Source organism: Rutidosis leptorrhynchoides, chromosome 8 (genome assembly GCF_046630445.1).
Source record: "Rutidosis leptorrhynchoides isolate AG116_Rl617_1_P2 chromosome 8, CSIRO_AGI_Rlap_v1, whole genome shotgun sequence".
NCBI classification, from domain to species: Eukaryota; Viridiplantae; Streptophyta; class Magnoliopsida; order Asterales; family Asteraceae; genus Rutidosis; species Rutidosis leptorrhynchoides.
Window position 1 is genome coordinate 335,689,704 of NC_092340.1, and position 25,871 is coordinate 335,715,574.

General features: G+C 33.9%; 4 protein-coding genes across 4 annotated transcripts; 2 read left to right on the top strand and 2 right to left on the bottom strand.

The window, feature by feature from the left end:
- Window positions 1-2,678: 2,678 nt before the first annotated feature.
- On the top strand, window positions 2,679-12,830 carry LOC139862718 (sister chromatid cohesion protein PDS5 homolog A-like). The gene is made up of 33 exons (XM_071851341.1): window positions 2,679-2,857; window positions 4,026-4,229; window positions 4,338-4,519; window positions 4,618-4,744; window positions 4,861-5,079; window positions 5,593-5,809; window positions 5,892-6,037; window positions 6,118-6,251; window positions 6,338-6,487; window positions 6,584-6,632; window positions 6,714-6,905; window positions 7,011-7,193; window positions 7,287-7,441; window positions 7,527-7,653; window positions 7,741-7,890; window positions 7,987-8,046; window positions 8,130-8,266; window positions 8,374-8,491; window positions 8,652-8,783; window positions 8,881-9,041; window positions 9,205-9,352; window positions 9,461-9,847; window positions 10,042-10,122; window positions 10,240-10,710; window positions 10,804-10,893; window positions 10,974-11,053; window positions 11,197-11,248; window positions 11,410-11,496; window positions 11,567-11,604; window positions 11,709-11,771; window positions 11,848-11,975; window positions 12,090-12,349; window positions 12,432-12,830. Exons 1-33 carry the CDS (start codon window positions 2,771-2,773, stop codon window positions 12,474-12,476), a joined length of 4,860 nt encoding a protein of 1,619 aa, XP_071707442.1. The 5' UTR covers window positions 2,679-2,770; the 3' UTR covers window positions 12,477-12,830.
- On the bottom strand, window positions 12,789-16,742 carry LOC139864527 (cellulose synthase-like protein E1). Its single transcript, XM_071853110.1, has 7 exons — window positions 16,608-16,742; window positions 15,105-15,485; window positions 14,874-15,017; window positions 14,640-14,774; window positions 14,261-14,461; window positions 14,022-14,171; window positions 12,789-13,722 (listed from the first exon to the last, which is right to left on the bottom strand). The coding sequence occupies exons 1-7, from the start codon at window positions 16,740-16,742 to the stop codon at window positions 12,844-12,846; spliced, it is 2,025 nt and encodes a 674-aa protein (XP_071709211.1). The 3' UTR covers window positions 12,789-12,843.
- A 291-nt stretch (window positions 16,743-17,033) lies between these two features.
- Window positions 17,034-19,034, top strand: LOC139864528 (WEB family protein At5g55860-like). The gene is made up of 2 exons (XM_071853111.1): window positions 17,034-17,285; window positions 17,538-19,034. The coding sequence occupies exons 1-2, from the start codon at window positions 17,034-17,036 to the stop codon at window positions 19,032-19,034; spliced, it is 1,749 nt and encodes a 582-aa protein (XP_071709212.1).
- Window positions 19,035-19,138: 104 nt separating this feature from the next.
- LOC139862583 (phosphatidylinositol/phosphatidylcholine transfer protein SFH2-like) lies at window positions 19,139-21,885 on the bottom strand. The gene is made up of 11 exons (XM_071851199.1): window positions 21,699-21,885; window positions 21,534-21,562; window positions 21,027-21,110; window positions 20,884-20,937; window positions 20,723-20,800; window positions 20,556-20,609; window positions 20,405-20,464; window positions 20,232-20,327; window positions 20,054-20,155; window positions 19,722-19,802; window positions 19,139-19,612 (listed from the first exon to the last, which is right to left on the bottom strand). Exons 1-11 carry the CDS (start codon window positions 21,751-21,753, stop codon window positions 19,307-19,309), a joined length of 999 nt encoding a protein of 332 aa, XP_071707300.1. The 5' UTR covers window positions 21,754-21,885; the 3' UTR covers window positions 19,139-19,306.
- Window positions 21,886-25,871: the final 3,986 nt, after the last annotated feature.

A 25,871-nucleotide genomic window follows, 5' to 3' on the forward strand; every position in this document is an offset into this window, starting at 1 on the left:
AAAGATGTCGAAAAAAAATTTTTTTTACAAAAAAATCAACTAACTTTTTTTCCCTTCCTCAACAAAAAAGGAAGCAACTTTCATAAAAGGAACAACCCTTCAATGCTACCAAAAGATGTCGAAAAACAATTTTTTTTACAAAATAGATCAACTAACTTTAGAAAAAAAAAATAAACGCTAAAAGAAGCAACTTTCACAGAAGGAACAACCCTTCAATGTTAGATGTCGAAAAAAATTCTTTTTTACAAAATAGATCAAGACTTTTTTTTAACTCGCATTCAAAACGGAGCTTCGGACACGAATCGAGGGCTCCACAACTAGTTCTTACTAGTTTATGCTCATAGTTTATCAATAATAATTATAATTACTCATAATTTAATAATTACTTCTTATTAAAAATTTAATAATAAAAAATTCATTAAAATTAGTAATTAAATAATTTAAAAGGTTTTATTTTTTTAATAATTACTTATAATTTAATAATTACTCGTAATTCAAAAGGTTTTAATAATCAATCATAATCTATAATTACTTACAATTACTCATAATTTCCGAAGTTCCCGGATTATCCACAACCAACAACGAAGCCGCGATTAATATTTCAGAAAGTCGTTTTGTTTCTCTATCTAAGACCTTCTTTAACCGAGCGTGCTCGGTAGTGTGTTGCACCAACACGCCGGCGTACAAGCCGTAGCGCGGCGTGTTGGGTGGAGATTGGGGCTGCGTGCTCCAAGTTAACACGTGAAAACCGTAGGCGTGTTTGGGTAAAAATGTACACGTATTCGATTTGCAACGGATATAATTTCATGCAACGATTTCTTCTTCTTCTATATATATACACACAGATACACACATACAGATACACACAAACATATTCACACAACACAAACATATACACTTCTATATTTTATCAAAACATAATGTCTTCCACCAAACTTTCTCTTGACGTTCACTACGGGGGCCGAGCTGAGTACGACTGAAAATCGTACGTAGACGGGGGAAAAAAATCACTTGAAGATGTTGGCGTTTCCGATATTGAAGATTGGACGAAGCTGTCCAAGTTTCTCCAAAAAGAAACACCATACGTATTTACGCAAATTGTGTATTTCGACGAAGAGCAGCAATCGTTGATGTTTCTGTTTACGGATGAGCAATGGGATGCGCAAAAAGAGCGAGCCAGGACACGACCATGTCGAATTGTCTTGTATCTTGTAAACATGAGCGTTACTCCGGTTAATCGGGAGCCCTCCGATTCGAGTAGCCTTGAAGAAGGTTACGTGAGTCAGGATTCTATATATTAGTTTATGACTTTTATTTTTCGTATCATCTATCGTATCGTCTTTATTATGTAATCGTATCGTTTTTATTAATGTAGTCGTATCGTTTTTATTTAATTTTAATCGTATCGTTTTATTTTAATCGTATTTGTTTTCTTTTTAATTAATAAAATAATAGTATAAAGTAATTAATAAATCAATAAAATTGAAAGAAAAATGAAAAAGAAATAAAAAATACCCCTAACACGCCACTCAGCACGCCACCAATTACCCAGCAACATGGTATCACGCTCATCAAGCACCCCACCCCACCCAGCAACACGCCCATCATCCCTTTCAGGGATAAAGATGGTCTAAACAACATTATTATCAAACATTCTAAAACACTAAAACCATGCATACTATAATGATTTGACATTATTATTGTTATAATTGGTGGTTTGGTTTAATCTTTTATGTGATAACGGAAGTATTGAGTTGTGTGTTGATGTTTAAAGTTGTGATGAAAGTTATGTTAATTGTTTTATTTTTTTTCAGCGAAAACAAAGAGTGAGTGTGTGGTCTAATATTCTTAAGTGGTGATAAAAGGTATTCATTGTAGCTCTCAAAGGGAAGTAAGTTGAAGTAGTTATCGTGATGTGTTTTCTATTTGAGAAGCGAAAACACTAATCTATTGATGTCATGTAGGAAACTACGTGAGGGTACTTGAGCCTAAGGGGTTCTCCTAACTATTATAATCTAATTGGGTTTAGGTCTGTATCAAATTGATTTATCCTCTTATCAAATAATATAACTTTCTTAATTAGTGAATACCAAATATAACGATTCATCATTGTACAAAGTTTTTTTCACATGTAAAAAGAGAAATTATAGTTAAAAATCTCATCTCAATCAAGTAAAACATGAAAGTACAAATGCGGATATATTTGTTTTCATTTAAATAATGGTTACTATTAAAGCTAAAGAGCCTTTTTATCAATAAATGAAGGATTTTTATAAGCCGATATAACATATATAAATGTTTAGCTATTAGCTAATAAAGTCATGATAAACTCCCATTTTAAGCCATGATTATTATTCTGTCTAGTTATTACGAGTAATGTTTACGTATACTTGGTTTCTGTAATGCATTATTGTAAACCACGCAAGATGAACAATATACGGAGTAACAAATAATTTTGAGGGACGTAAAATGAGAAAACAAAATATACATAGACTAAATCTAAATAGTTTAACTTTGAGGATAAAAATGTTAAAATCAAAAAGTGAAAGGGGGGAAGTTGTTATAACAATAAGTGAAACGGGTCTGAACTGAAAGTCTTCGGACTTGATAACTACAACAACAGGTTTGAAACAAAATCGCGTCTCCCTTTATTTCTTCCTTCCTTCACATTTTCTCTTTTTATTTACGGTAATAAAAATATTAGTAGTAACTACGTGTTTTAGCTCACTTCAGATGTCGATTTGAAACCAAAATTCAAAAAAACAGAACCATGGTTAAACTGCTCAAGGAAGTTGGATCCAAGCTCCAGAATCTGTATGCTTCTACAGATAAAGATGCTCTTATCAATGTTTTAACGGTCAGTACTCACTCACTTGCTCACAAATTCGTTGCATAATTCTTGTAATTCATCTTAATTTGTTGCAATTTCTATTCAATTCAGTTCAATTTCTGTAATTCGTATTGTTCTTGTGAACTTTGTCGCGACTTATTTCATCAATTTACTTTAATTGTTTCAATTTTGTTATCTTTTTTTTTTTTTTGGGTTTGTTATAAGCTCATTATTTTGTTTTTTGTTAGTTTTATTGCTAATTAGCTGAGGAATAAATATTAGTAATACATTTATTTGTGGGTGAATTACTAAATTATGTGCAATAATGGAAATCTTTTGAGTGTGTATATGATTCAGCCTAAAGTTAGGGTTTTGCTTTGAAAGAAACTAGGGCTGGCCACTTGGGTTTGAAATTATATTACTTTATTCTTTATACTTGTCAATTGCAGCTTTAGGATTTATTTTATTATGTATGGTTTTGAACATTTTAGGGCTCAATATTATTGTCTATTGTAAATTGTAAAGTTAGGGTTTTGCTTAGAAAGAAACTAGGGTTGGCCATTTGGGTTTGAAATTAATTTACTTTATTCTTTAAACTTGTCAATTGCAGGTTTAAATTTTGTTTTATTATGGTTTTGAACATTTTAGGGTTCAGTATTATTGTCTATTGTAACTTGTAAAGTTAGGGTTTTGCTTAGAAAGAAACTAGGGCTGGCTATTTGGGTTTCAAATTATTTTACTTTATTCTTTATACTTGTCAATTGCAGCTTAAAGATTTATTTTATTATGGTTTTGAACATTTTAGGGTTCAGTATTATCGTCTATTGTAAATATTGTAAATTGTAATCCAACTTGGCTCGTTCAATAGGTTCAATAGATTTTAGGGCTCTTGACAAGATTTTATCGGTGTCATGTATTTCTAACAATAATTGAACAAAGTTTTCTTCTGGAAACAAGTTATTGGTCCTTTGAACATACTTAGTTAAGATTAGGGCTCACATAAGGAATGGTGGTAAGTTCTATCAGCCATTCATTTTGAATAATCGCATTACATAGGTTTATGTTGCTATCGTTAAGAAGCCTTTTCCGACTAACCTTTTACTATATGACATTTTTCTTCCTTGATTAAGACCTTTTCTTTAATTGTACTTATATTTATATGATTATATAATCATTATGATGATTATTGATACAGCAAGCTGCAACATGTCTAACTGAGATGGATCAATCACCACCAAAGACAGTGATGGAGTCTATGCAACCTCTTTTGAAAACCATAGTGAAGCCAGAACTTTTAAAGCATCAAGATGAACAAGTTAAGCTTCTTGTTGCATCATGCACTTGTGAGATAACCAGAATTACTGCTCCTGAAGCACCATACGATGATGATGTTTTGAAGGTATTTGTTTTTCTTTATATGACTAGATGTTTGGAGATAACGGGTTCGTACTTGCACGCGTATGATTTTTCTATATTTTGGATACCAATTATTCTTTTTTTTTTTCAGGATATCTTTCATTTGTTTGTAAGTACTTTCAGTGGGTTAAAAGATACTAAAGACCCTTCTTTTGAAAGGAGAGTAAATGTATTGGACGTTGTTGCTAAGTACAGATCATTCGTTGTGATGTTGGATCTTGAATGTGATGATTTAGTCAATGAAATGTTCAAAACCTTTTTTGCCGTTGTCAGGTACAGTTTCGTTAATTACGTTCAAACTTTGATATCAAAATTTGAATGGTAGTCTGATTTGTTCTTAACTTTTTTTCGATTTTTTTTAATACAACCAGTGATGAGCATACCGAAACGGTTACTTTGGCAATGGAGACAATAATGGCAGTTCTTTTGGAAGAAAGTGAGGAAATTGGGGAGGATCTTTTAGTCATAATTCTATCTTTTCTAGGCCGTGATAAGAAAGTAAGCTTGTCTCTTTCGTTACTAACATTTTTGTTGTCGATGTACACTATATGCTACTATGTTCCCATGAGTCAAAATGTGTTATCACTTATTGTAAATTTCTGAACTTTTATTAGGATATAAATACGGCTGCAAGGAAGCTCGCTATGAAAGTTATAGGGCAGTGTTCCGAAATCATTGAACCTAGCATTAAGAAGTTTGTTATATCATCAATGTCAGAAGATGAAAGTTCCTCGATTCATCAGATTGACTCTCATGAAGTCATCTATGATATTTACTCGTGTGCTCCTCAGATTTTATCAGACATTGTGCCGTACCTAACAAAAGAGCTACTGGTAATCACAATTATCTTGCTACCACCCACTTGATTTGCATTGGATCTGATTCTTAAGTGTGATTATATGACTAAGAAGAAGAAATTAATCAGTTTTAGTAAATGGGCTGTGAAAAAATGATGTTTAGATGTGCTTCAGCTGATTAAAATTGTACTAATAATCAGATAATCAGATGTTTGATGTTTGGATGGTTCTGAATATATAAGAAAATGATAGACTGAATGACAAAAACCTTTAAAAAGGACGTTTTCAGCAAACAGGGACTATCAATATCTCAAAATGGGCTAAAAGGTAACTACTAAAAACAGTTTGTTGCAGTTTGTTTGAGTATTTGATCCCTGAATATTAAGAACCGGTATCTGTTTATCTGAATACAAAAAATTATGCGACTTCAAGTCGCAATAGTTAGCTCCAATATGTATCATTTCCCTTGGTAATAATACTTTCTGTATAATGTTTTATTTAGTAAAAAAAATGCAACTAGTTAATAAGCAAAAGTGTTGGCATTTATAGACAGATAAATTGGAACTTCGCTTGAAGACTGTAAAACTGCTCGGAGATCTTTTCGCTCTTCCGGGAGTTACCATCCCTCAAACATTTCATCCGATCTTTACGGAGTTTCTTAAGAGATCGACCGACAGTATTGTCGAAGTCCGAATGTCAGTTCTCGAACATATCAAGCTGTGTTTGGTGTCTGATCCAATTAGAGAAGAAGCTCCTAAATTAGTTTGTAAGTTTTGTTTTACTTCATACCATCTTACTTTCATTTGCTTGCTTAAATTCATCTAATCCTGTTTTGGGTGACTGGTTAGCTGTCTTGGGTGAACGCCTGTTAGATGAGGATGAAAGCATTCGCAAACAAGCTGTTGCAGTGATTTCGGATGTAGCATCCCGGGAGTTATCTTCTATTTCAACTGATACTATAAAGCTTGTTTCGGAGCGCCTTCAGGACAAATCTGTAATAATTTTCTTCACTTTTAATAGTACTAAACAAATAACTTGCATTTATTTACCTAAATTGTTGTATTTGTGATGTAGCTTCTTTTGAAAAAGTATACAATGGAGAGACTATCTGATATATACCGTACATGGTGCTTGAAGAAAATTGGTGATGATGACTATGATTGGATTCCAGGAAAAATCTTAACATGTGTATATGACAATGATTTGGGGTACGTTATGCATGTCTAGCTTCTTTTTTGGGCCATTTGTTAATTTTAATTACTGTCTTGATGTGATCGATAATGTCCAATTTCAGACTAGACACGGTTGAGCAAATTCTACGCACGTCCCTTTTTCCAGTTGAATGTTCCGTCAGAGATAAGGTTAAGATCTGGGTCAGACTATTTTCGAAGTTTGATAAAACCGAGGTGAAGGCTTTAGAGAAGATATTGGAGCAGCAACAAAGGTTTGTGAATGTTTGTAGTTCCAGATGCAATCACTGTATCTCTAATTTTATTTGTACTGTCACTAATTTTTTTGGTGATTTTTCGTTGGATTGCAGGTTACAACTTGAGGTGCAAAAATATATTTCACTCAGGGAGATGTATAAGGTTTGCAATTAAAAAATTCATAAGAGAAAGTAAAATACTGCAAAGAATATGCTGTTAAAAGATGCACTTTTGCATTTACAGGACAATGATACTTCAGAGCTCCAGAAGAAAACCACCGTTTGTATTCGCTCCATGTCTCAGTGTTTTATCGATCCTGCAAAAGCCGAGACTGATTTTCAGGCTCTTGGTCAATCAAAAGACGCTAACATTTGGAGGATCTTGACAACACTTGTGGATCCAAGTACAAGTTCTCTTCAAAGTAGGAGCCTTCGGGTAAGGAACTAGTTGCAAGTTATATGATTTCTTTCTGATACGATATATCTTGTGCATACTAACTTGTCAATTGGAAATTTTAATTATTATTATTTATTTTTGCAGGACGAGTTGCTTAAGATAGTTGGCGAGAAGGAACCACTTTATCTATTTCTAAGTTCTCTCTCATTGAAGTGCTCGTACACAATCTTTGATAAGGAGTTTGTGAAAGAACTTCTTATAGAGACCGATTTACAGAAAAGTGACGGGAGCAAATTACTAACTCAGTCTTGTTTGAATATACTTGTGGTAACATTCGGTTCTTGTATAATTACCTTTCCTGTTTTCCTTTTTTAGTTACATCTTCAATTCATGTCTACATATTTTTGATTATTTTTGCAGATCCTTGCATGCTTTAGTCCGTTGCTGTTAAGTGGGATAGAAGAAAATTTAGTCCATCTTCTTGAGGATGATGACGAGGCGATCAAGGAAGGTGTTCTGCATGTACTAGCAAAGGCCGGTGACGCAATTCGTGAACAATTAGGAGAATCATCTAGGTTTGGAATATTTGAATCATAGGTGAAAATATTTATATATTTATATTTATTGTTTATATTTCTAAGTTGTTGCTGTAATATGCAGTTCGTTAGACCTAATGCTGGAAAGAATATGCTTAGAAGGTAACAGGAGGCAGGCCAAATATGCTGTACATTCGTTGGCAGCTATTACAAAAGATGAAGGGCTCAAGTCACTTTCTGTTCTATATAAGGTTTTAATTAACTTATTATATCATGTGTTACGTGATTCTAAACGTGTCTTGATGATTCCTGTTTAATCCTTTTCAACTGACGTGCAGCGATTGGTGGATACACTTGAAAAAAGGACGAATTTGCCCTCTGTACTACAATCTTTGGGGTGTATAGCACAGACAGCCACTCCAGTTTTTGAAACACAAGAGAGTAAAGTTGTCAACTTTATAACAAATGAAATCTTACGGTGCAGTCAGGTATGAGATATCCAAATCCACATGCTATCATGAACAATTTGTTTGATTTGATAGTGTTATTCTTGAATATCGCATTATTGCTACCTTGTGTTTCAGAAAACTGGAGCTAATGAGAAACATTCTTGGGATGAAAGAAGCGAACTTTGTTCACTAAAGGTTTATTTACTTGCGGTGAAATATATGTGTATCCCATTTTTTATGTAAAACTTATAAGTTTCTTATGTCTTTTTTTCATGTAGATATTTGGCCTTAAAACTCTTGTGAAGAGCTACTTGCCTGTAAAAGATGCACATCTTCGTGTTGGTATTGATGAACTGATCAAACATCTCCAATATATACTTTCTTTTGGAGAAATCTCGAAAGACGTTGAATCAAGGTACCGTCTGTTCTATGCGTTTGGATTCCATGGCTGTGCAATCTCGCACTTTGTTTTCAAAATTGTTAATGTTATCGTGTTTTTCTTTTCATTGTTATGAAATCCAGTTCTGTTGATAAGGCCCACTTAAAGCTAGCTTCTGCTAAGGCCATTATTCGTCTGTCAAAGCATTGGGATAAGAAGATTCCGATCGATGTATTTCACCTTACCTTGAGAATATCAGAGGTAAACTCCTTACGTTTGAATGAATTAGACTTGATATACATTAAAAGTTTATTTTTTAATTTATTTTTTTAGATTATACAATGATTTAATATATTATTTGTATATTTGTATTGCTGAAATGTTCACAATTAATACATTGTTATGATTATGATGCATGCAGGCCGAATTTCCTCAAGCTAGGAAACTATTTCTCAACAAAGTACGTCAGTACATAAGTGATAGGAGTCTCGACCCGAAATATGTTTGTGCCTTCTTGTTAAATTCTGAGTCCGATAATTCGATTCTGGAGGAGGTGATTAAAGCTAACATAGATGAATCCATTTTTTGAGTCTTGATTTAATCTGAAGTTTCTATAGTAGCTCAATTTATTGAAAATTTGTCAATGGCAGGAAAATCGAAATCTTAGTGACATCATTCAAACAAGTGGAACGTCACCAGTGATTCATGCGGAGTACGTTCTTCCATACTTGATCCATGCACTAGCCCACCATCCTTCATGTCCAAACATTGATGAATGCAAGGATGCCAAAGCATATGAACCAATATACAGGTATATATGGTTCGCGACACCTATTTTTGTTACTATCATCCGGGAGTCTTTATTATATGTATCGGTTTTAAGATTACTCTTGCATACGCAAGTAGGAAAATGGAAATCGAGTAAACTCGTATTCATGTATACAAAATCATAAAAATGTTTTTTTTTTCTCCAGGAAATTGTACATGTTTTTATCTAAGTTTGTACACGGTGATGACGGAAAGCCTGGAATTTGTCTAAAGAGGGAAGACATAACTTCGATAACTTCCGTTCTTCGAAGTATCAAGAAGTCTGTAGATGTTGTAGATACTAATGTGTCGAAGGTATAGTACTTATTTCCGATTTTCAATAATAGTTGCATTGATTGCTTTGAAAAGTGCTGTGAATGTTGGTGATTTCATTTTAGTACCTAACATGTATCTCATGTTCAGAACTCGTATGCAATCTGTGAACTTTGCTTGCATATAACCAAGCGCTTAGCTCCAAAACAAGACGATCTTTATGAACCGTCTCTGTCTGTTTCTCTCCCGGATGCCTTGTATGCTCCAATCAAGAAAAAAGAAGACAACAATGAAGATGATAAGAAAGAAGAGCACAAAGAAGACGATAAGAAAGAAGAGCACAAAGAAGACGATAAGAAAGAAGAGAACAAAGAAGACGATAAGACAGAAGAGATTAAAGAAGACAATAAGAAAAACGAGATTAAAGAAGACGATAAGAAAGAAGATAACAAAGAAGACGAAAAGAAAAAAGAAATCGAAAAAGACAAGGAAGAAGAGAAGAAAGAAGACGATAAGAAAGCAGAGATTGATACAGAGGTGAGTTTTTATAAATATACATTTGTAAGTGAGAAAGAAGGGTTCATTTTATTTCACATAGTTTTAATCATTATATTTTAATTTGCTATCATTGTAATTCACTTAATTTTAGTTCATATATGTGCTTTTGGATGCTAATTATCATTGTATTTGTATTTGTATTTAACATGATTTTAAGTCATATTTGTTAATAGGTCTCTGAAGGTCAGACATGGTTGGCTGATGAGAATGCTCTTGCGCACTTTGAGTCCCTTATATTGGAAGCTAATGGCATGGTATGTTGTGGCCTATATTATTGTTTAAATCTAAGATATCTTGTGAAAAACTTGATTTCATGCTCGAAGATGGTCGCATACTAACATATGTGTATGTATTTTAAAATGTTTATATAGGTTACATCCAAAACCATTGAGGATGATATCATGCAGGACATTGAAATAGATGGAAAGGAGATGTCTTTAGGGAAAATGTTACAACGTATAAAAGCTAAAGGATCCAAAGCAAGAAAGATAGTGAATAACGGCTCTACACCTGCAGTGGTGGAACCTGAAAATAATGTTGATATTTTAGGGATGCTGAAAGAAATAAATTCGGATAATTTGGATGTACCGAATAAATTCGATTCGAGCAATGGTCATGGAAAAATTAGTATGGAAGCCAAACTGAAGAGAAAAGGTATATCCAATGATTTACCGACGGTCCCGGTACCCAAGCGTCAGAGGTCATCATCTGCTAAAGGTCAAAAGAGGTCGTCTTTCTTAAAAGGTGGGCCCGATTTCATCGTCACTAAAATGGACGAGGATGCACAAAGTGGTTTGGAAGATAAAGTTAAGTCCACAAATAGCGATGAAGTTGATTTGGAGGTAAGGTTTTCACTTGTTGAGATATAAACAGTAATCTAATTTTGTTCTTCTGAAATAATTTAATTGTTACTAATATAAAATTATCTTATGCAGAAGCCTAAAAAGTCTGTCAAGACCGAGAATAATCAGAAGTCGGGGCCTGTAAGAAAGCGGAAGAGGAGACGGATTTCTGGATTAGCAAAGGTTCGACTACTTATTCATTATTTGCGCTAATATCATTTTAAAATTAGATTTTGGATATGATTTTTTCTTCTTTTTTTTAGGGCACATCGGAAGAAATTGTATTAAATAACAAAAACTTAGTTGGAAGACACATAAGAGTTTGGTGGCCTATGGACAAGGCGTAAGTATATTATATATTATATAGTTTTCAGTTAGAAAAAATAAGTCCTTCGTATAGTTCATCCCGTTACTACTACCAACGTCATTTATTTAATTATGCTATAATCATATTAAAGATATTACAAGAAATGTTGATATTAACAGGTTCTATAAAGGTGTGGTGAAGTCTTACGATCATCAAACGGAAAAACATGTGGTGAGTTTTCTTGTTATTTATGTTCTGTTTATAGTTGTTGATTCGCTTTGCTTATTCAGCAACTATCGAATTCCATATTGACAACAGCATTGATTTGATATATTTTTTTTATGCATAAATTTTAATTTACTTCATTTCCACTAATTTGGATGATGCTGAAGGTATCATATGATGATGGAGATGTCGAAGTACTCTGTCTAGACAAGGAGCGATGGGAATTTGTTGAGGACGAGCACAAGCCTGCAAAGGTCTGATCTTTTGTTTTATGCTTAACGTTAAGGTGATTGAGTTCTGATAATGTTTTACGTGCCCTTACAGCGGAAGCGGTTGTCAAATAGTCCATCCTCTAAAGGAGGGTACGTGTCAACTCAATGTAATTTTTTTTTTTTCCCGCTAAAAACAATTTATATAATCTGGTAGGTATTCATTCAAAGATTTTGTGTTGATTTGTGGTATGCAGATCATCTAAGAAGATTATAAAGTCAGCAGGTAGCTCCAAGCATACAAAGGAATCGTCCAACATGTGAGTAAAATATTGCAATCTAATTTTAATATTATATTCCTACATCTTGTTTCGCTGACGTTTTTTGGGATGGTAGATCACCATCTTCTGCGGTACGCGGCAAACGAACCCCGAGAAAAAACTTGAAGCAAGGACAAAAGGGGGTCTCACAACGAGCTGCATATCTGGAAATGGGGAGTAGCAAGAATATCGATTTTGACACAGGTGAAAGTTCAATAATGCAGTTAATGTGTGCTAGAATTTGTAGTCAACACCTTTTGGGGTATTAACTGTGAGTTTGGATTTGATAGTTTTCCCGTTTCTTGTTTACTTGGACAGAAATGAAAGATGCAGAGAGCAGCTCGAGTGATCCCGTGTCTTCTCAGGAGAATAAATCTGGTTCTGGTCATAAACAAACCGAAAAATTCGACACGATCTCTAATGAAGGATCAGGATCCAATAAAAACTCTGAATCTCATAAAGCAGATGAATCAGATTCAGAAGAAAATCAAGAAAACAGTGCCGAGAGTCGGTCAACAGATGCAGCACCGACACCTAACGATTCTGATAAGTCAGAATTCGTTGATGACGAGCCTCTTGTAATTATATCTATCTTAATCTCTTTATTGTGTAAATATGTTTAATTATTGTTGCTGAAAATACTTAATCCTGTGGGTGCAGGGCGTGTGGAAGTCTCGAATTAGAAAAACTGTAAAAGGCAAATAAGTTGCGCGATTGATCCTGATATTGTAGTGATTACAAATGTTGATGGAGAAGATGATACTTTACAACCCAATTGTTACAACAATAAATGACCAGGTGAGATTGGTTACATGTGGCAGATGTAATATTTCTTCTGGAGCTGAATTTGTATGTGTGCTAATTTAGTATTATTTCTGTTGATTGTAGAATTGTAGTTTAATTAAGTTAATAGCCCACTTGTTCCTGTTAAATGAACCAACATAGTTGATGAGTAGTGTTGTAGTAACTTGTATTGTTTCGAGTTCGTCTGTAGATTAGTTTGATTATGTACAACATTATATCGGTGACGTATTTTAGACATAAAGCTGAACCATTTGTTAATGATCATCTTCTAGTAGTACAATACTAACATACAGGCTAGCATAGGCAACACAATTAAGGTACAAGAGACAGAAGTTGGTATTTTGCCTTCATCTGTCCGAACAAAGAGTCCATCGTAAACGGGAAGTTTAATCATGGCGACGACGACACATAATCCAGTCTGTAACGCCAACTCATCGAACACCCTCTTCTCGGCGAAGGATATAAAACTTGAAAACAACCCGAAAAGGTTGAGCATGGCAATGGAGCCCAAAGCTACAAACATTCTTGAATGACTACCAAACTCCATAACTTCTTTCTTGTATCTTTGTAAAACATCCTTATCAACCACTTTTGGTGTGACCATGAATCTCAATTCGGAGAACCCGAATTGCCTCAATAATGTTTCCAAAAAGGCGACAAAATAGGACGTTGTCCTCTTGAACAACCACTCGTTCCACCACCCTTTTACTGTTCCTCCACAAGAAACAAACTCACCTAAACTGTACATGTACTGAGAGATAATCACATACAGAAATGGCAGAATCCATAAGCTGGATATCTTCGGGAACAACGGAATCTCTTTTAGGAGACAAAGTTGTGGGATCGTTACATACGCTAGAACGGGCAAACAGTTTGGAGCCCAGAGGAAGTAAAGGGTGTATGACATCTGAAGTCTGAATGGGATTCTTTTAATCCCATATAGAAAAGGACAAAACTTTGAGAGTAATGTACTGAATTGGCCTTCGGACCATCTTGTATGCTGAACTAGCACATCTAACAACGTTGTTGGAGCAACCCCTACAAATCCCTTCTGTTCTGTATTAAGGTATACAGATTTCCAGCCCCGGCATTGTATTGCTAAACCTGTAACCATGTCTTCTACCGGAAAACCGTACATTATACCAACCTGTGTATCAAAATTAGCAACAATCATATTAAAATAATACAGTAATTAGAACTTAGAAGCATATATTAGACATTGATATATGTACCATCATTTTTTATAAATTCATTGTAACTGTGCATTAACTTGTTCACAAGTAGTACAGTACAACATGTTAATGCATATTCATGATGGATTGATATATTATCACCCATATTACAAGTTCTAATAGAGGGATTACTTATTACTAACCTCCTTTCCCCAGTTACTGTCCTTTTCAAAGCTACAACTCGCAAGCGTTTTGCATCGATCTTCTAGAACACGCACGCTTTCTCTTTGGTTTCTCGTGTTTTCGGTACTCCATTCTGGTTTAACGGTCTCATCGTACTTAGCTCCAACGCGTTTCTTCTAAGAAAGCATCCACCGCCTATATAGCATGGTCCTCCATTAGCATCCATGCCTCCCATTTCCAACTATTCAAAACCAATAAAACAGCCATTACAGATCACAAACATATAAAATCGCCTCGAATATCTGGTAGTTTGCAGACTTCATTAGGTACCCTAAAGCAGCTTGCATAAAGATCGTATTTTGTCAGGTTACGAGAACTTTGAGGAAACTGCACATATGCAATGTCATTACCGTTGTCTTCATCCATGAAACAGCACACAGCATCTCTTACTGATTCTGAATTATTCGAATACACATCACAATCTACAGTGAGGATAATTGGACTATTGCTTATCGTTGCTGATACCCTTATCTGTTCATATTAGTTATTAGCTCCATCATCTAAAAATGTATGTATATGTATAGATATATTATTACAAAAAAAGGTTAGATGGGTCTGAATAAGGTTGTACCAGTGCATTCAGTGTATATGTATATGTATAGATATATTATTACAAATAAAGGTTAGATGGGTCTGAATAAGGTTGTACCAGTGCATTCAGTGCCCCTGCTTTGAAATTGTGGTTGTATTCACTTCTCTTCTCTCGTGCTACGTAAACCAATGTCGGTATCGGCTGCCCTTCGACGTCCAATGACGTTGAGCCAAAGCTTCCATCGATCAATATCTATGTTGCGATGATAATATAGAAATGAATAACAAATGGGTTGGGAACAAGATTACTGATAAAGGTGGTAAAATCAACCCAAAACATAAGTATATATACTTGAATTATAGCCTGGTGATCCGATGAGGTTGTATTAAACTTCCACTCATCAAATCCTTTCTGCAGCTGATCTCTTGTTTCATTCGACACTCGGCCTAGCCTGTTAGCCGTTTCAATTCGATCCTGCATTTCGTGATATAGTTTCTGCAAAGACACCATTTTTACAACTTGATCCTAACTGATAGAAACAAGAAACTACATATGTCAAGTACTTGATAAGAAAGATGGAACCTTTATAACATGGGTGTGTTTCATATCATTCGATAGCTCATTTGATTGTTGAATAGTCGAAAAATATGCGTCTGGTGAGGTTTGGTTGACTTTAAATTTCTTGCAAAACGGCAACCAATATTTAGCAAAGGCAGAAGCTTCTAACAAAGCATAAAACATTAGTTCAGACAACCCGCCATCATCATCGGAGAGATAAACATTTAGCTTCTCCGGTGGGTAGTCATAAGCTAACACGGATAAAACAGTATTGATGACCATCATAGGTGGCTCCATTTTTCGGTCTGCAGTACACACAAAAACATCTATGCTTGGAAGAGGTGTTTGTCTGGAAGACAACCTGTGTTTGAAAGTGGTCCGATGAATCGGGTTCCAACGCACAAACTGGGACAGTAACCAATATAAACTGAACCAGAACTCAGATAAGGACATAACCAGCCAAGCCCATTTATGAAAGCTGGGTTCAGTGGTGGTTGGAAAATGAGAGAATCTGTAAACTGCTATTAGACATGCACCAATAAAAACTGAGGATGCATACACTTGATAAACCAAGCGCCCCTCATGGGTTTTGTTTCAAATAGAGGAAGATTCATCAAGTCTTTTTCTTTTTTCTTTTTGTTACTTTTTTTTTATATATTGAGATGCAGTTTAATTGATAGATAGAGAAGACCTTCATTTCAGTACTATATCTACACATGTGAATTGTATGGGCCAGGTGGAGTTTGGTGAACGTCAATTATTAGAGTAATTTCTAGGTGGTATATAACCATAACTAACATCCCAGTCGTTCGGGCCCTGAGATCTTTACACAATAAATGTCGGGTTCAAATATTGTGATGGTTAGGCAGAGTCTGAAAACGGTCACGAATTCATCCGGTTAGATTGCGTACATCAGATTAATATACCCGCCCCTCTCTACTAGTGTTGGAAACAGCATTTCCCTTATTGATATATCCACTTACAATTTTGAGAGATCCACTCTTATGATGAATAACTGTTGTACTATACACGTATTGGATGCATGATAATGAGTGGATTTATAAAAATGATAAGTGGATATCACTACCCATTCATTATTACTCTTTTGTATTAATTTACTGCATCTATACATTACTTATGTCCACATTTGCTGCATCTTGTTTTTTCTTCCAAGTGGCAAAACTTAATTAGGTAAGAAAAAAAAAGGAAAAGTAGGGCCAAAATACACCAAAGAAAATGTCAATATCTTTGAGAACACAAATAAGTAAAACATCCAACTTGTGCATCTCAAAAGACAACTGACATTTCTAAATTTAGTAAGTAACAAATGCCTTGTATCTTTCCATATCTTTCTCATTCACCCTAATGATATTCCAAAAGTAAAAAATTAATAATTTTTTTTGAATATGTTCATGTTTTGTTCCTCCCACAAAATCAGGCTAATTTCATCATCATATCCTTGTACTATTCAGTTTTACAAAGAGATATCTCCCATTTCAACCATTTTGATTTGATTAATTATCTAACCACAGGATCAGAGAGATCGTGATAAAGAAACCGATAATCTTGAATTTTGCCGTATGATCTCTTTGGCCACAGATGGTGCATTTCGTGGCGTAACATAACACGTAGAAAAGGCAAAGGTTCCTCAATTTTTCCCATAGCGCAGCATAACAATCGTTGAGTCACGAACACCATCCCTCAAGGTATCAAATTTTATTTCAAGATATATGCGTATATATAGCATGTAAATATAACCTTCATATTGAAAAGAATGGAAGAATGTTTTTATTCATTTTGATTGATCTTTTATTAGCAGGTTGATTGTTGTGTAAGAAAATACCAAATAAATTATTAAAGTTTTGGAGATAAATATCATCTGTTATAACATTTTTTTTGCAAGTTTTGATGTTCTTTTTTATTGACATGGATGATAAAGGTGGATAGGAAATAATGTTCAATTTTCAAATAAGAACTCGCCAAAACGTGCCAAGTTCTCCAACGAAAAGAACGCCTGGTTCTTCAGGCGTATCACCTTCGCCAAAACCAGCAGCTGCAGGATCTCCTAAAGGTTCTCCAAATGCAGTCGTTGGTGAGATCGATACAAGAGCACCCTTTCAATCTGTTAAGGCTGCGGTTAATCTATTCGGAGAAGCATCTCCAAAATCCGGAAAACCTAAATTTAGATTTAAAACCGGCGAAGAGGTAGGGCCCATAAACACAATTCATATTTCTTTCATATTACTTTTTGCTAACGACGGCTCTTAGGGTTGTCATTAGCATGCATTAATTAATTGTACATAACGGTTCTCAAATACATTTGAAGCTTTAAACTGACGGTTATCAAGTTGTACAGTAATATAAAGCATGTTAATGACAGTCGTTAGCCAAATCCTTAAATTAATTATATTAATATTAATATTATTGTTTCTCATATGGCTTTTGAACTTGTTGCAGAGGGTGCTGGAAAAGGAGACACAACTACATTGGACATTAAAGGAGCTTGATAAGTATAAAGAGCAATTAAAAAGTGCCGAAAGTACGAAAGCACAAGCACGTCGCGATCTAGATAAGGCTAATCAGTCGTTACAGGAGTTAACCGTCAAGCTACAGCAAATAAGTGAAGGTAAGCAAGAAGCTATCGAGACGACTGAGGCTGCAAAAGCTCGAGCGCAAGAACTTGAGTTATTAAAATCGAGCCAAACTCAAGCGAACGATGCATGGCAAGAAGACGTGGACAAGGAACGAAATCAGTATAAAACGTCTGCTAATGAACTTATTTCGATTAAGCAAGAATTGACTAGTCTCAAACAAGATTTCGATGCTGCTTTAGAAGCAAAGTTGGCTGCTTTTCAACAGGCTGCAGATGCACAACATGCTGCAAAAGTCAACCATCAGAAAATGGTTGAACTTTCGAAAGAAGTTGAAAACATGCGCGAAACGTTTCTCCGGGTCAAAATTGCTTCCGAGAAAGCACACGAAGAGCATGTCAATATCGTAGATGAAAAAGAAGCTCGTATAGAGTCGATAAAGAAAGCCAAGGAAGAATTAGACTTGAAGATTGAGAATTTGAAAAAAGACAACGAAGTTACGGAACTTAGGATTTTAGGACAAAAGCTAGAAGAGAAAAACGAGGCGATAAATGTGTTAGAGGAACAGTTACGAGAGGTGCGTGTTGCCGATATGGAGACGTTAGAAACCGCTAATAAACAAGTAGAGGAAGCTAAAAAAAGGCTTGAAGAAATAAAAGAAGAAGAAACGTCACTTGGGGCCGTTGTGGAAACGTTAAAACAGCAATTAGAACATGTGAAGCGGGATATAACATTGTTGCGAGGTGACGATTTGAAAAGGGAGCAACAACAAGTCGAATTAGATAAAATTAAATCGGAAATCGAAGAGTCAACGGCAGAATTAGACAAAGCAATGGATAGTATCAATGAACTTGAGTTAAAAATTCAAGAAAAAATGATGGAAGCCGAAAAGGCGAAAAAGGAAGAAGAAGATTTTAAGAGACAAGAAGAAACGCTTTTAAGACAAGCGGAAAATTCTGAAACCGCAAACAAAGAGGCCGAAGAAGAACTTGAGGTTGCTCTCAGAGAGCTTGAAAAGGCGAAAGCGGCAGAGGAGCTTGCGAACGATCAAATACTTAAACGGACTGAATCGAATTCTGCGAAAGATGATAATAAGATTAGGCTGACAGCTCAAGAGTATGAAGCTTTGAAAAGGAAAAGTGACGAAGCAGCGAAAGCGGCTGATTCGAAAGTGGCGACTGCTATGTCTCAAGTTGAAACGATCAAGAAAAAAGAGAGACAAACGCTTATGAAGCTCGATAAAAGCATCGAAGAAACTAAGACTATAGATGCAGAACTTGCAGACGCTTTGAAGATGGCTCAAATGGCTGAAGCAGCAAAAGAGGCAATCGAAAGTGAACTTAGGAAGTGGAGAACAGAATGAAATTATGGTGCTGGTAATCACACCGTTAAGTTAGCGTTAAGTAATTAATTATCAGCATAAACGTACAAAATATAGCTATAATAGAATGAAGAAAGCATCTTTATTACGAATGGTTAAGAACTGCAAAAACCATTTATATGTACAATCCCGTTGACGGTTTCATTGTATGTTAAACACATCAAAATAGAAGGCCATGCAATACGTATGGCTTTACTCATGTTCAATTATGTATTATGTATCATAATTATAATTAAAATTATGATTAGAACATCCTAATCACTGATTTGGATATCGTGTAACCTGTAAACATTGTCTTGGTTTTGAAATTTCTTCCACTCAGATTCCAAAGTTCTGCAAAACTCTGCCTTTTTAGGGCCTGCTAACGGCACTTCGACATGCACAGATCCATGTTTCAATGTTCTTGTAGGTTCAACAATCCCCGATTGTTTCTTGATGTAGCTGTACAGTTCTTGATGAAAATGGTGGTCCAATGAGAAGCAATCTTCGACTGCATTATCAGAGCGTCGAGAAGAGCCAGAGCCTCGACAAAAATGAGGAAGGGCAGAATAGTCCATTATCTATACAAGATATCGAAACAGACATTATCAGATTCATTACATAACTTTATGAGTAAACAAGAAGGTAAAAATATCAACTGTTTAATTACAAGTTGAAATATCAATTCACCTTCAAAAGTTCATCACGGCCACAACCTTGCAACACTTGAACTTTTAACTTAGTTCGCTCCTGTAGAAGGGGTTTTACAACCTGCATTTGATTGTTACATAAGATATATGTGATATGTTTTTTGGATTTTGCTAATGACGGCCCTAAACGCGCTTTAAACACTTGTACATAGTGGTTAGTTATTAATTCAGTGGTAGCGATTACATGAATGTACATCTGTTTAAAGCGGGTTAACAACAGCCCTGACAACTGTCGTTAGCAAAATCCTTTTTTATAAAAAAATGAAATGTGGTTAGTAATTGTAATAAAGTTTAGGTCTTTATGGATCTAACCTTCCAACAAGCTGAAAATATGTACGGCACATTGACTATATAATACGTGATTGTCTTCTCCGGATAGTTTAGGTCATCAACAGTAGATATAGCTGTCAGCAGCTGACAAAAATCAACGATTCTTGAGTTTTCTGCTAATTATCATAAAGTTAAATTGTTGCAGTGACCGGAAATTTACCTTTATCTGGTTCAATGCAGACAGTTTCAGGCCACTCATATCCAAAATCTTCACACACTTGCCTATATATTTTCCCTTTTTCTTTGTTGCTGCAGGCTACAATATATGAATGCGTAAGCACAACGTTTTTGAGCTACAGAACAATATATAGAACCTAAGACACACATGCTCACCAATATAACACGATCACGGTATTCATTAATTTGGATATGTGATTGCACATAATAATGGACCTGTAGTTAAATAAATAATAGATAAATTAATAAAAGCAATATTTTGAGTGGTGAAAAAGGGAACAGCAGAAGTAGTAGATTAAAATCTTACAGATGCTTTGTCAAATGTGCTGAGACCTACACCAATAGCGAAAACGGGCAGGCCCTGTAATTGAGAGGACACACACATTTGAGCGAAATAGTTAAAAAAAAAAAAAAAAAAAAAATTATTACAGAGTGAATTGGTAAGAAAACAATGTATGATGTATAAAAGTGCACCTCTCTTGTATAACCTGACAATCCTATTAGTTGCGAATCACGCACTCCTCTGTAAAAATTAACTGGAACAATAGGTTTCTGCATGATCTTTTTAACAAATGATTAACCGCCACGGGTTTATAAGAAGATGAAACAATAAGAATGTAAAGAACGAAACTTACAGATAATATTTCATCAATACCATTTTCCAGCCTCCACTGTAAACTATCAACCAACTATAGATTAACAAAATAATCATCTTTTAATTAATTTAGACAACAGATGTTTGAAAACAACATAGTAATAAAAGGGGTTAAGATTGAACCATCTTGTGGGCTCTGGCAACAACCCCATCCCTTGCTTTTAAAAAACGTTCCAACGTTTCGACTATATATCCCTGATGAACATTCTGTACATAAAAAGGAAATTTTTGGTTATAAAACTTTTAGTACTAAAGTGAATTTGTTAATTTGTATACATAATGATCAACTAAACTTGTATCTTATAAAAGCCAATATTTTTAATTTAAGCAATCAATACAATAGCAATACTACTACATACTACATATAATGTGTATCTGCATCTCTAAAGGAGAAAAAAAAAAGTAACAAACTTAGGGATAAATTAACATAAATATACAAGCAGTTTTTAACTAATTTAACTCATACATGATGGATGACTGATGTACAAATTAACTACAAGGGTTAATACTCAATACATACCAGTTCTACAAGTATAATCTTATTAATTAATAAGATTATAAAAAAATAAAAAATAAAAAATAATAAGAAGGAAGATGATGAAAGAATATATAGTTAGCAGAGATGAAAACCTGGAATGTTCTTCTAAGAGGCTCATCAACTGCATAAACATACATATGCATACATATATGTAAATTAAGGTTAGTAACGATCATATATTATAAACAAGATGATTTTTTTTATTTTTTTTTCAATCATGATCATAAAAGCAAATAAATCATAATAATATTAAGTACCTTGGTCCATTAAGGCCTTCAACTGCATAATGGCTTCCTGAGAAACAACAGCCATTTGATTGCTTTTTTGTTCCAAATTAACCAATTAATAACACAGCGTTAAGTTTCAGATGATTATTTTGTAACAAAATAACCAATTTATTTTTAGAGACTTGTTTTATTATATGGTTGAAATTGAAATCTTCTTCAGTACTGAACGAATGAGACATACGCATATGTGTATTGTATTATGTATATTTATAACAAGGACAATTAGGGTTAAGTTTAGACATACCATAAATAATATACTCGGTAATTCCTTATTTATTATTACAATTAAATATTAAATTAGTAATATTTAAATTCAAATGAGGAAAATCAAAAATACAAAATTTATAATTTACAATTATTTCAACTAAGTTTATAGATTTAAATTTAGTTTTTTCTAATATAAGTATGTGTTTGGTAGAAAGAATGGCAGGTGTGACGATAAGAGACTGATTCGTCTTCTTTATTATAGTGTATTTAATTTAATATTTTAATTTTATTATTAACATAAGCTTTGACAAATAATAGCATGAGATACTTTTAGTATAATGTCATGTTATGTTATTTTAAGTAGATTAATAAGTATCTTACCTCAAATAAAACTGTTGCAAATTTATTCTTAGATCTTATTACTTTATACTAGCTTAATGCCTGCGAATTCGCGGGGTTACTTTATGAGACTAAGCAAGTATTTGTTGTAAATGACTAAATGTGACCCGGCACCAAAAGAGGGGGTCGGCTAGCTGGTAGGTTTTTTTCATCCTCCTCCTTTTCGATTAGTCTTAGTTTGGGATCAAATGTGACGTTGCATTTTACTTTGTCGCTGCTTTTGATAGCACTGTAAAGCGTACCGTACCAGCTTGTTTTTTCAAGTGACATCTTGTCACGACCCGGAAAATTTTGACTAATTTTAAACCAAACTCTCGATACGATTTAATATTTTGACAAGATAAGCCAAGACTGTTAGGATTAGTCTCAAAAATTTTGAACTGTTTCATATATTCAATTGACATTCGATTACTCTCGACAATTCACAAACAACTATTTGTAAATAGATACATATATATGTGTGTGTATATAAATACTACTTGAAAATATATAAAATAATATTTGTTTAAAAATATATAATATATATTTATATATTTATGTGATAAAACTTGTTATTTAAGACTAATTATATACGGAGAAAGAGTAAATGGAAAATGAATGATTACGAGCTTAATTGGCAAATGTCGATAACACTCGGTTGATGTTTTGTTAGTTTTAATATAGATATTGTACGTGTTCATGAGGATTTAAAATAAAAGTTGGACTGTAAATCGATTACGAAGATGTTAGAATTATTAAAAATATTTTTATCTTTTTAAACTTAAATATTAGTACTCCGTACACAAAAATTGGAACAGAAAATAAATAATTATTGAACCTTTTTGATCAGGTTTCAAACAGGAAATGAGTGAAATAATTAAATATGTTTAATCTAAAAATTTGGGATTTTTAGAAATACTTTCATACGTTAACTGTTTAGCAATGGACACGATTTAGTCATCCGGGTATAAACGTCGGTAGAAAGAATCCAAGTATATGTCGATGGCTTCACTGTATCTCTGTTTGTTGACACGTTTTCAGCAAATTGAGATATATATATATATATTATATACATTCCATCAACTTAAGATGTATATTATATATATATAAATATGTGTGTACTACTTGAATGAAAAAAAAACACCAACCATTTATCCTTTTGTGTTTTCTGTTTCTATGCCTCCACTATCTATCACCTATCTAACATATATATAAACATATACATACTTTACAGATATAGATAGATAACCATGTACAACCAACTCACACACTTTATCCTCTCTTATTCAATTCATGATCATCACCACTATCCGCCATCCATAACACCATCTCCACCACCCACGAACACACTCACCACTTATGAGCCATCATTAACCACCACCATCGAGCTAGAACAACCACCACGAACCACCCTTCTCATCACTTTCATTGAAGCTACATTTCACCATTTCATCATAAAACTCGATCACCTAGCTTGATCACTTTCGGACAACCATAAATTCCTCACCACCCAAACCACCACCGCCGGTTACAAACCACCACCACCTTACCATCTCTCTTTCTCTCTCTTGTCCACCTCTCTCTCTCTCTCTACATCTCCCTCTCTTTAAGTGAAACCGATAACCCAATCGATGAACCACCAACGACCACCATCGCCATACCAACTGCCACTTTCTTTTGTTTTGGTTACTACCGAGACACCACCGGAGCAACAGCTAGTGCCGCTGCTTTATATTTTTTTTCTCTCCTTCTTATCGTGTCACGAGCTGCTGTACAGTCCTGTTTGATTCTGTTAAATGAAGATATATGACAAGTAAAGAGGACGATGAACAGTAACCTATTCGAAGGATGCTGTTGCATCGTATGTTCCTGTTTAAATAATCACGAAGTTGTGATACCGTATGAACAAAGATAGATGATGATGAAGATACAGTGGTGATATGATGAAGATAGAAGCCGATGCTTGTTGATATTGATAATGATGATGATGATTATCGGAGAAGATGATAGATGGTGTTAACAAAAATAAAAAAATAAAAATAAAAAAAAATAATGTTAGGTGATGATTATAATTCACGATTCATTATGAAGATAAGGATTATAACAAGAAACGATTATGATTAAAGATAATGATCATATGAATTGTGATGATAGTTTAATGATAATGGTGAATAGTCCTGGGTTTTGGGTGAAGAGGAAGGAATAAAAGGAAAATAAAAACGAGTTATACAAATTTAAGATAGAGATTATAACATAAAAATCGGATAGCTCAGCTGGTTAGGAGTGTTATTGGGGAACAAGAGGTCGGGTGTTCAATCCTAGGCTGCTGCAAAATATTCTTTTTAATTAAACAACCTGCTGTTGGGTATATTGTTGGGCTAGAATTTCATGTTGGGCCAAGTTCCTACTAGGCCGAGATATAAACTCCTGTTGGGCTGAATTATAAGTTCTTCTTGGGTTAAGTAAATTGATTATTGGACTGCATCATCTCATTGGGCTTCTAACTTGGACTGGATTATTAATTGGACTTCAATAAGTATATATAGGTATAAATATATTATTATTATTATTATTATTATTATTATTAATTATTATTATTATTATTATTATTATTGAAATGATTTTTATATGAAAACATTATTATTATTATTAAAAACTATCATTATTATTATCATTACTATTTTAATTATCATTTTTATTAGTATTTTATAACAAATAAATATTATACTTATATTATATATAATTATATACTAAACATATTAACATTATTTTTATAAATATTACAAATAACAAATTATTGATAAAATACTAATATACATATTAAGATATCTATATGTATAAATATTAATCATTTTAAATATATACAAATGAAATACATATAACATATAAACTAAGATATAAAATATAAATTTGTTCGATTGCAAATATACGTGTTAATATACATAAATGATATAGGTTCGTGAATCCGAGGCCAACCTTACATTGCTCAATATAGTCATATGTATTTTTACTACAAAATACATTAGGTGAGTTTCATATGCTCCCTTTTTAATTGCTTTTGCAATATATATTTTTGGGCTGAGAATACATGCGCTGCTTTTATAAATGTTTACAAGATAGACACAAGTACTTAAAATATATTCTACGTTGAGTTGTACCACCCTGCATATCTTCCCTAATAGCTTGGTAACTACTATTTACATGTGGTATTGTAAACGCGAATCCTGTTGATAGATCTATCGGGCCTGACAACCCCAACCGGACTGGACGACTAGTATTCAACGGTTGCACAGTACTTCGTTTTGGTGACTACACTTGGTACGGTGTAGTGAGATTTCATAATAAAGGGAATATGCGACGTTGATTAAATGTTAAGTATGGTTACCAAGTGCTCAACCACTTAGAATGCTTTACATACACTTGCGAGTGTATTATGTTTATGATTATGAAATCTTGTGGTCTATTAACATATTAAAATGATTATTACAATAAACCTATGAACTCACCAACCTTTTGGTTGACACTTTAAAGCATGTTTATTCTCAGGTACGAATTAAG

Excerpts from the sequence above, each read along its gene's own strand:
- LOC139862718 (XM_071851341.1), top strand. The coding sequence starts at position 2,771 with ATGGTTAAACTGCTCAAGGAAGTTGGATCCAAGCTCCAGAATCTGTAT. Across the intron at positions 5,810-5,891 it reads AGAAGCTCCTAAATTAGTTT|CTGTCTTGGGTGAACGCCTG; the intron begins GTAAGTTTTGTT and ends GTGACTGGTTAG. Across the intron at positions 6,252-6,337 it reads GTATATGACAATGATTTGGG|ACTAGACACGGTTGAGCAAA; the intron begins GTACGTTATGCA and ends GTCCAATTTCAG.
- LOC139864527 (XM_071853110.1), bottom strand. The coding sequence starts at position 16,742 with ATGGGAAAAATTGAGGAACCTTTGCCTTTTCTACGTGTTATGTTACGC. Across the intron at positions 15,486-16,607 it reads ACGATCTCTCTGATCCTGTG|TTTGTGCGTTGGAACCCGAT; the intron begins GTTAGATAATTA and ends TTACTGTCCCAG. Across the intron at positions 14,462-14,639 it reads CAGGGGCACTGAATGCACTG|ATAAGGGTATCAGCAACGAT; the intron begins GTACAACCTTAT and ends TAATATGAACAG.
- LOC139864528 (XM_071853111.1), top strand. The coding sequence starts at position 17,034 with ATGTTCAATTTTCAAATAAGAACTCGCCAAAACGTGCCAAGTTCTCCA. Across the intron at positions 17,286-17,537 it reads GATTTAAAACCGGCGAAGAG|AGGGTGCTGGAAAAGGAGAC; the intron begins GTAGGGCCCATA and ends AACTTGTTGCAG.
- LOC139862583 (XM_071851199.1), bottom strand. The coding sequence starts at position 21,753 with ATGGCTGTTGTTTCTCAGGAAGCCATTATGCAGTTGAAGGCCTTAATG. Across the intron at positions 20,801-20,883 it reads GTATTGATGAAATATTATCT|AAACCTATTGTTCCAGTTAA; the intron begins GTAAGTTTCGTT and ends AAGATCATGCAG. Across the intron at positions 20,610-20,722 it reads TGTCAGGTTATACAAGAGAG|GGCCTGCCCGTTTTCGCTAT; the intron begins GTGCACTTTTAT and ends TCTCAATTACAG.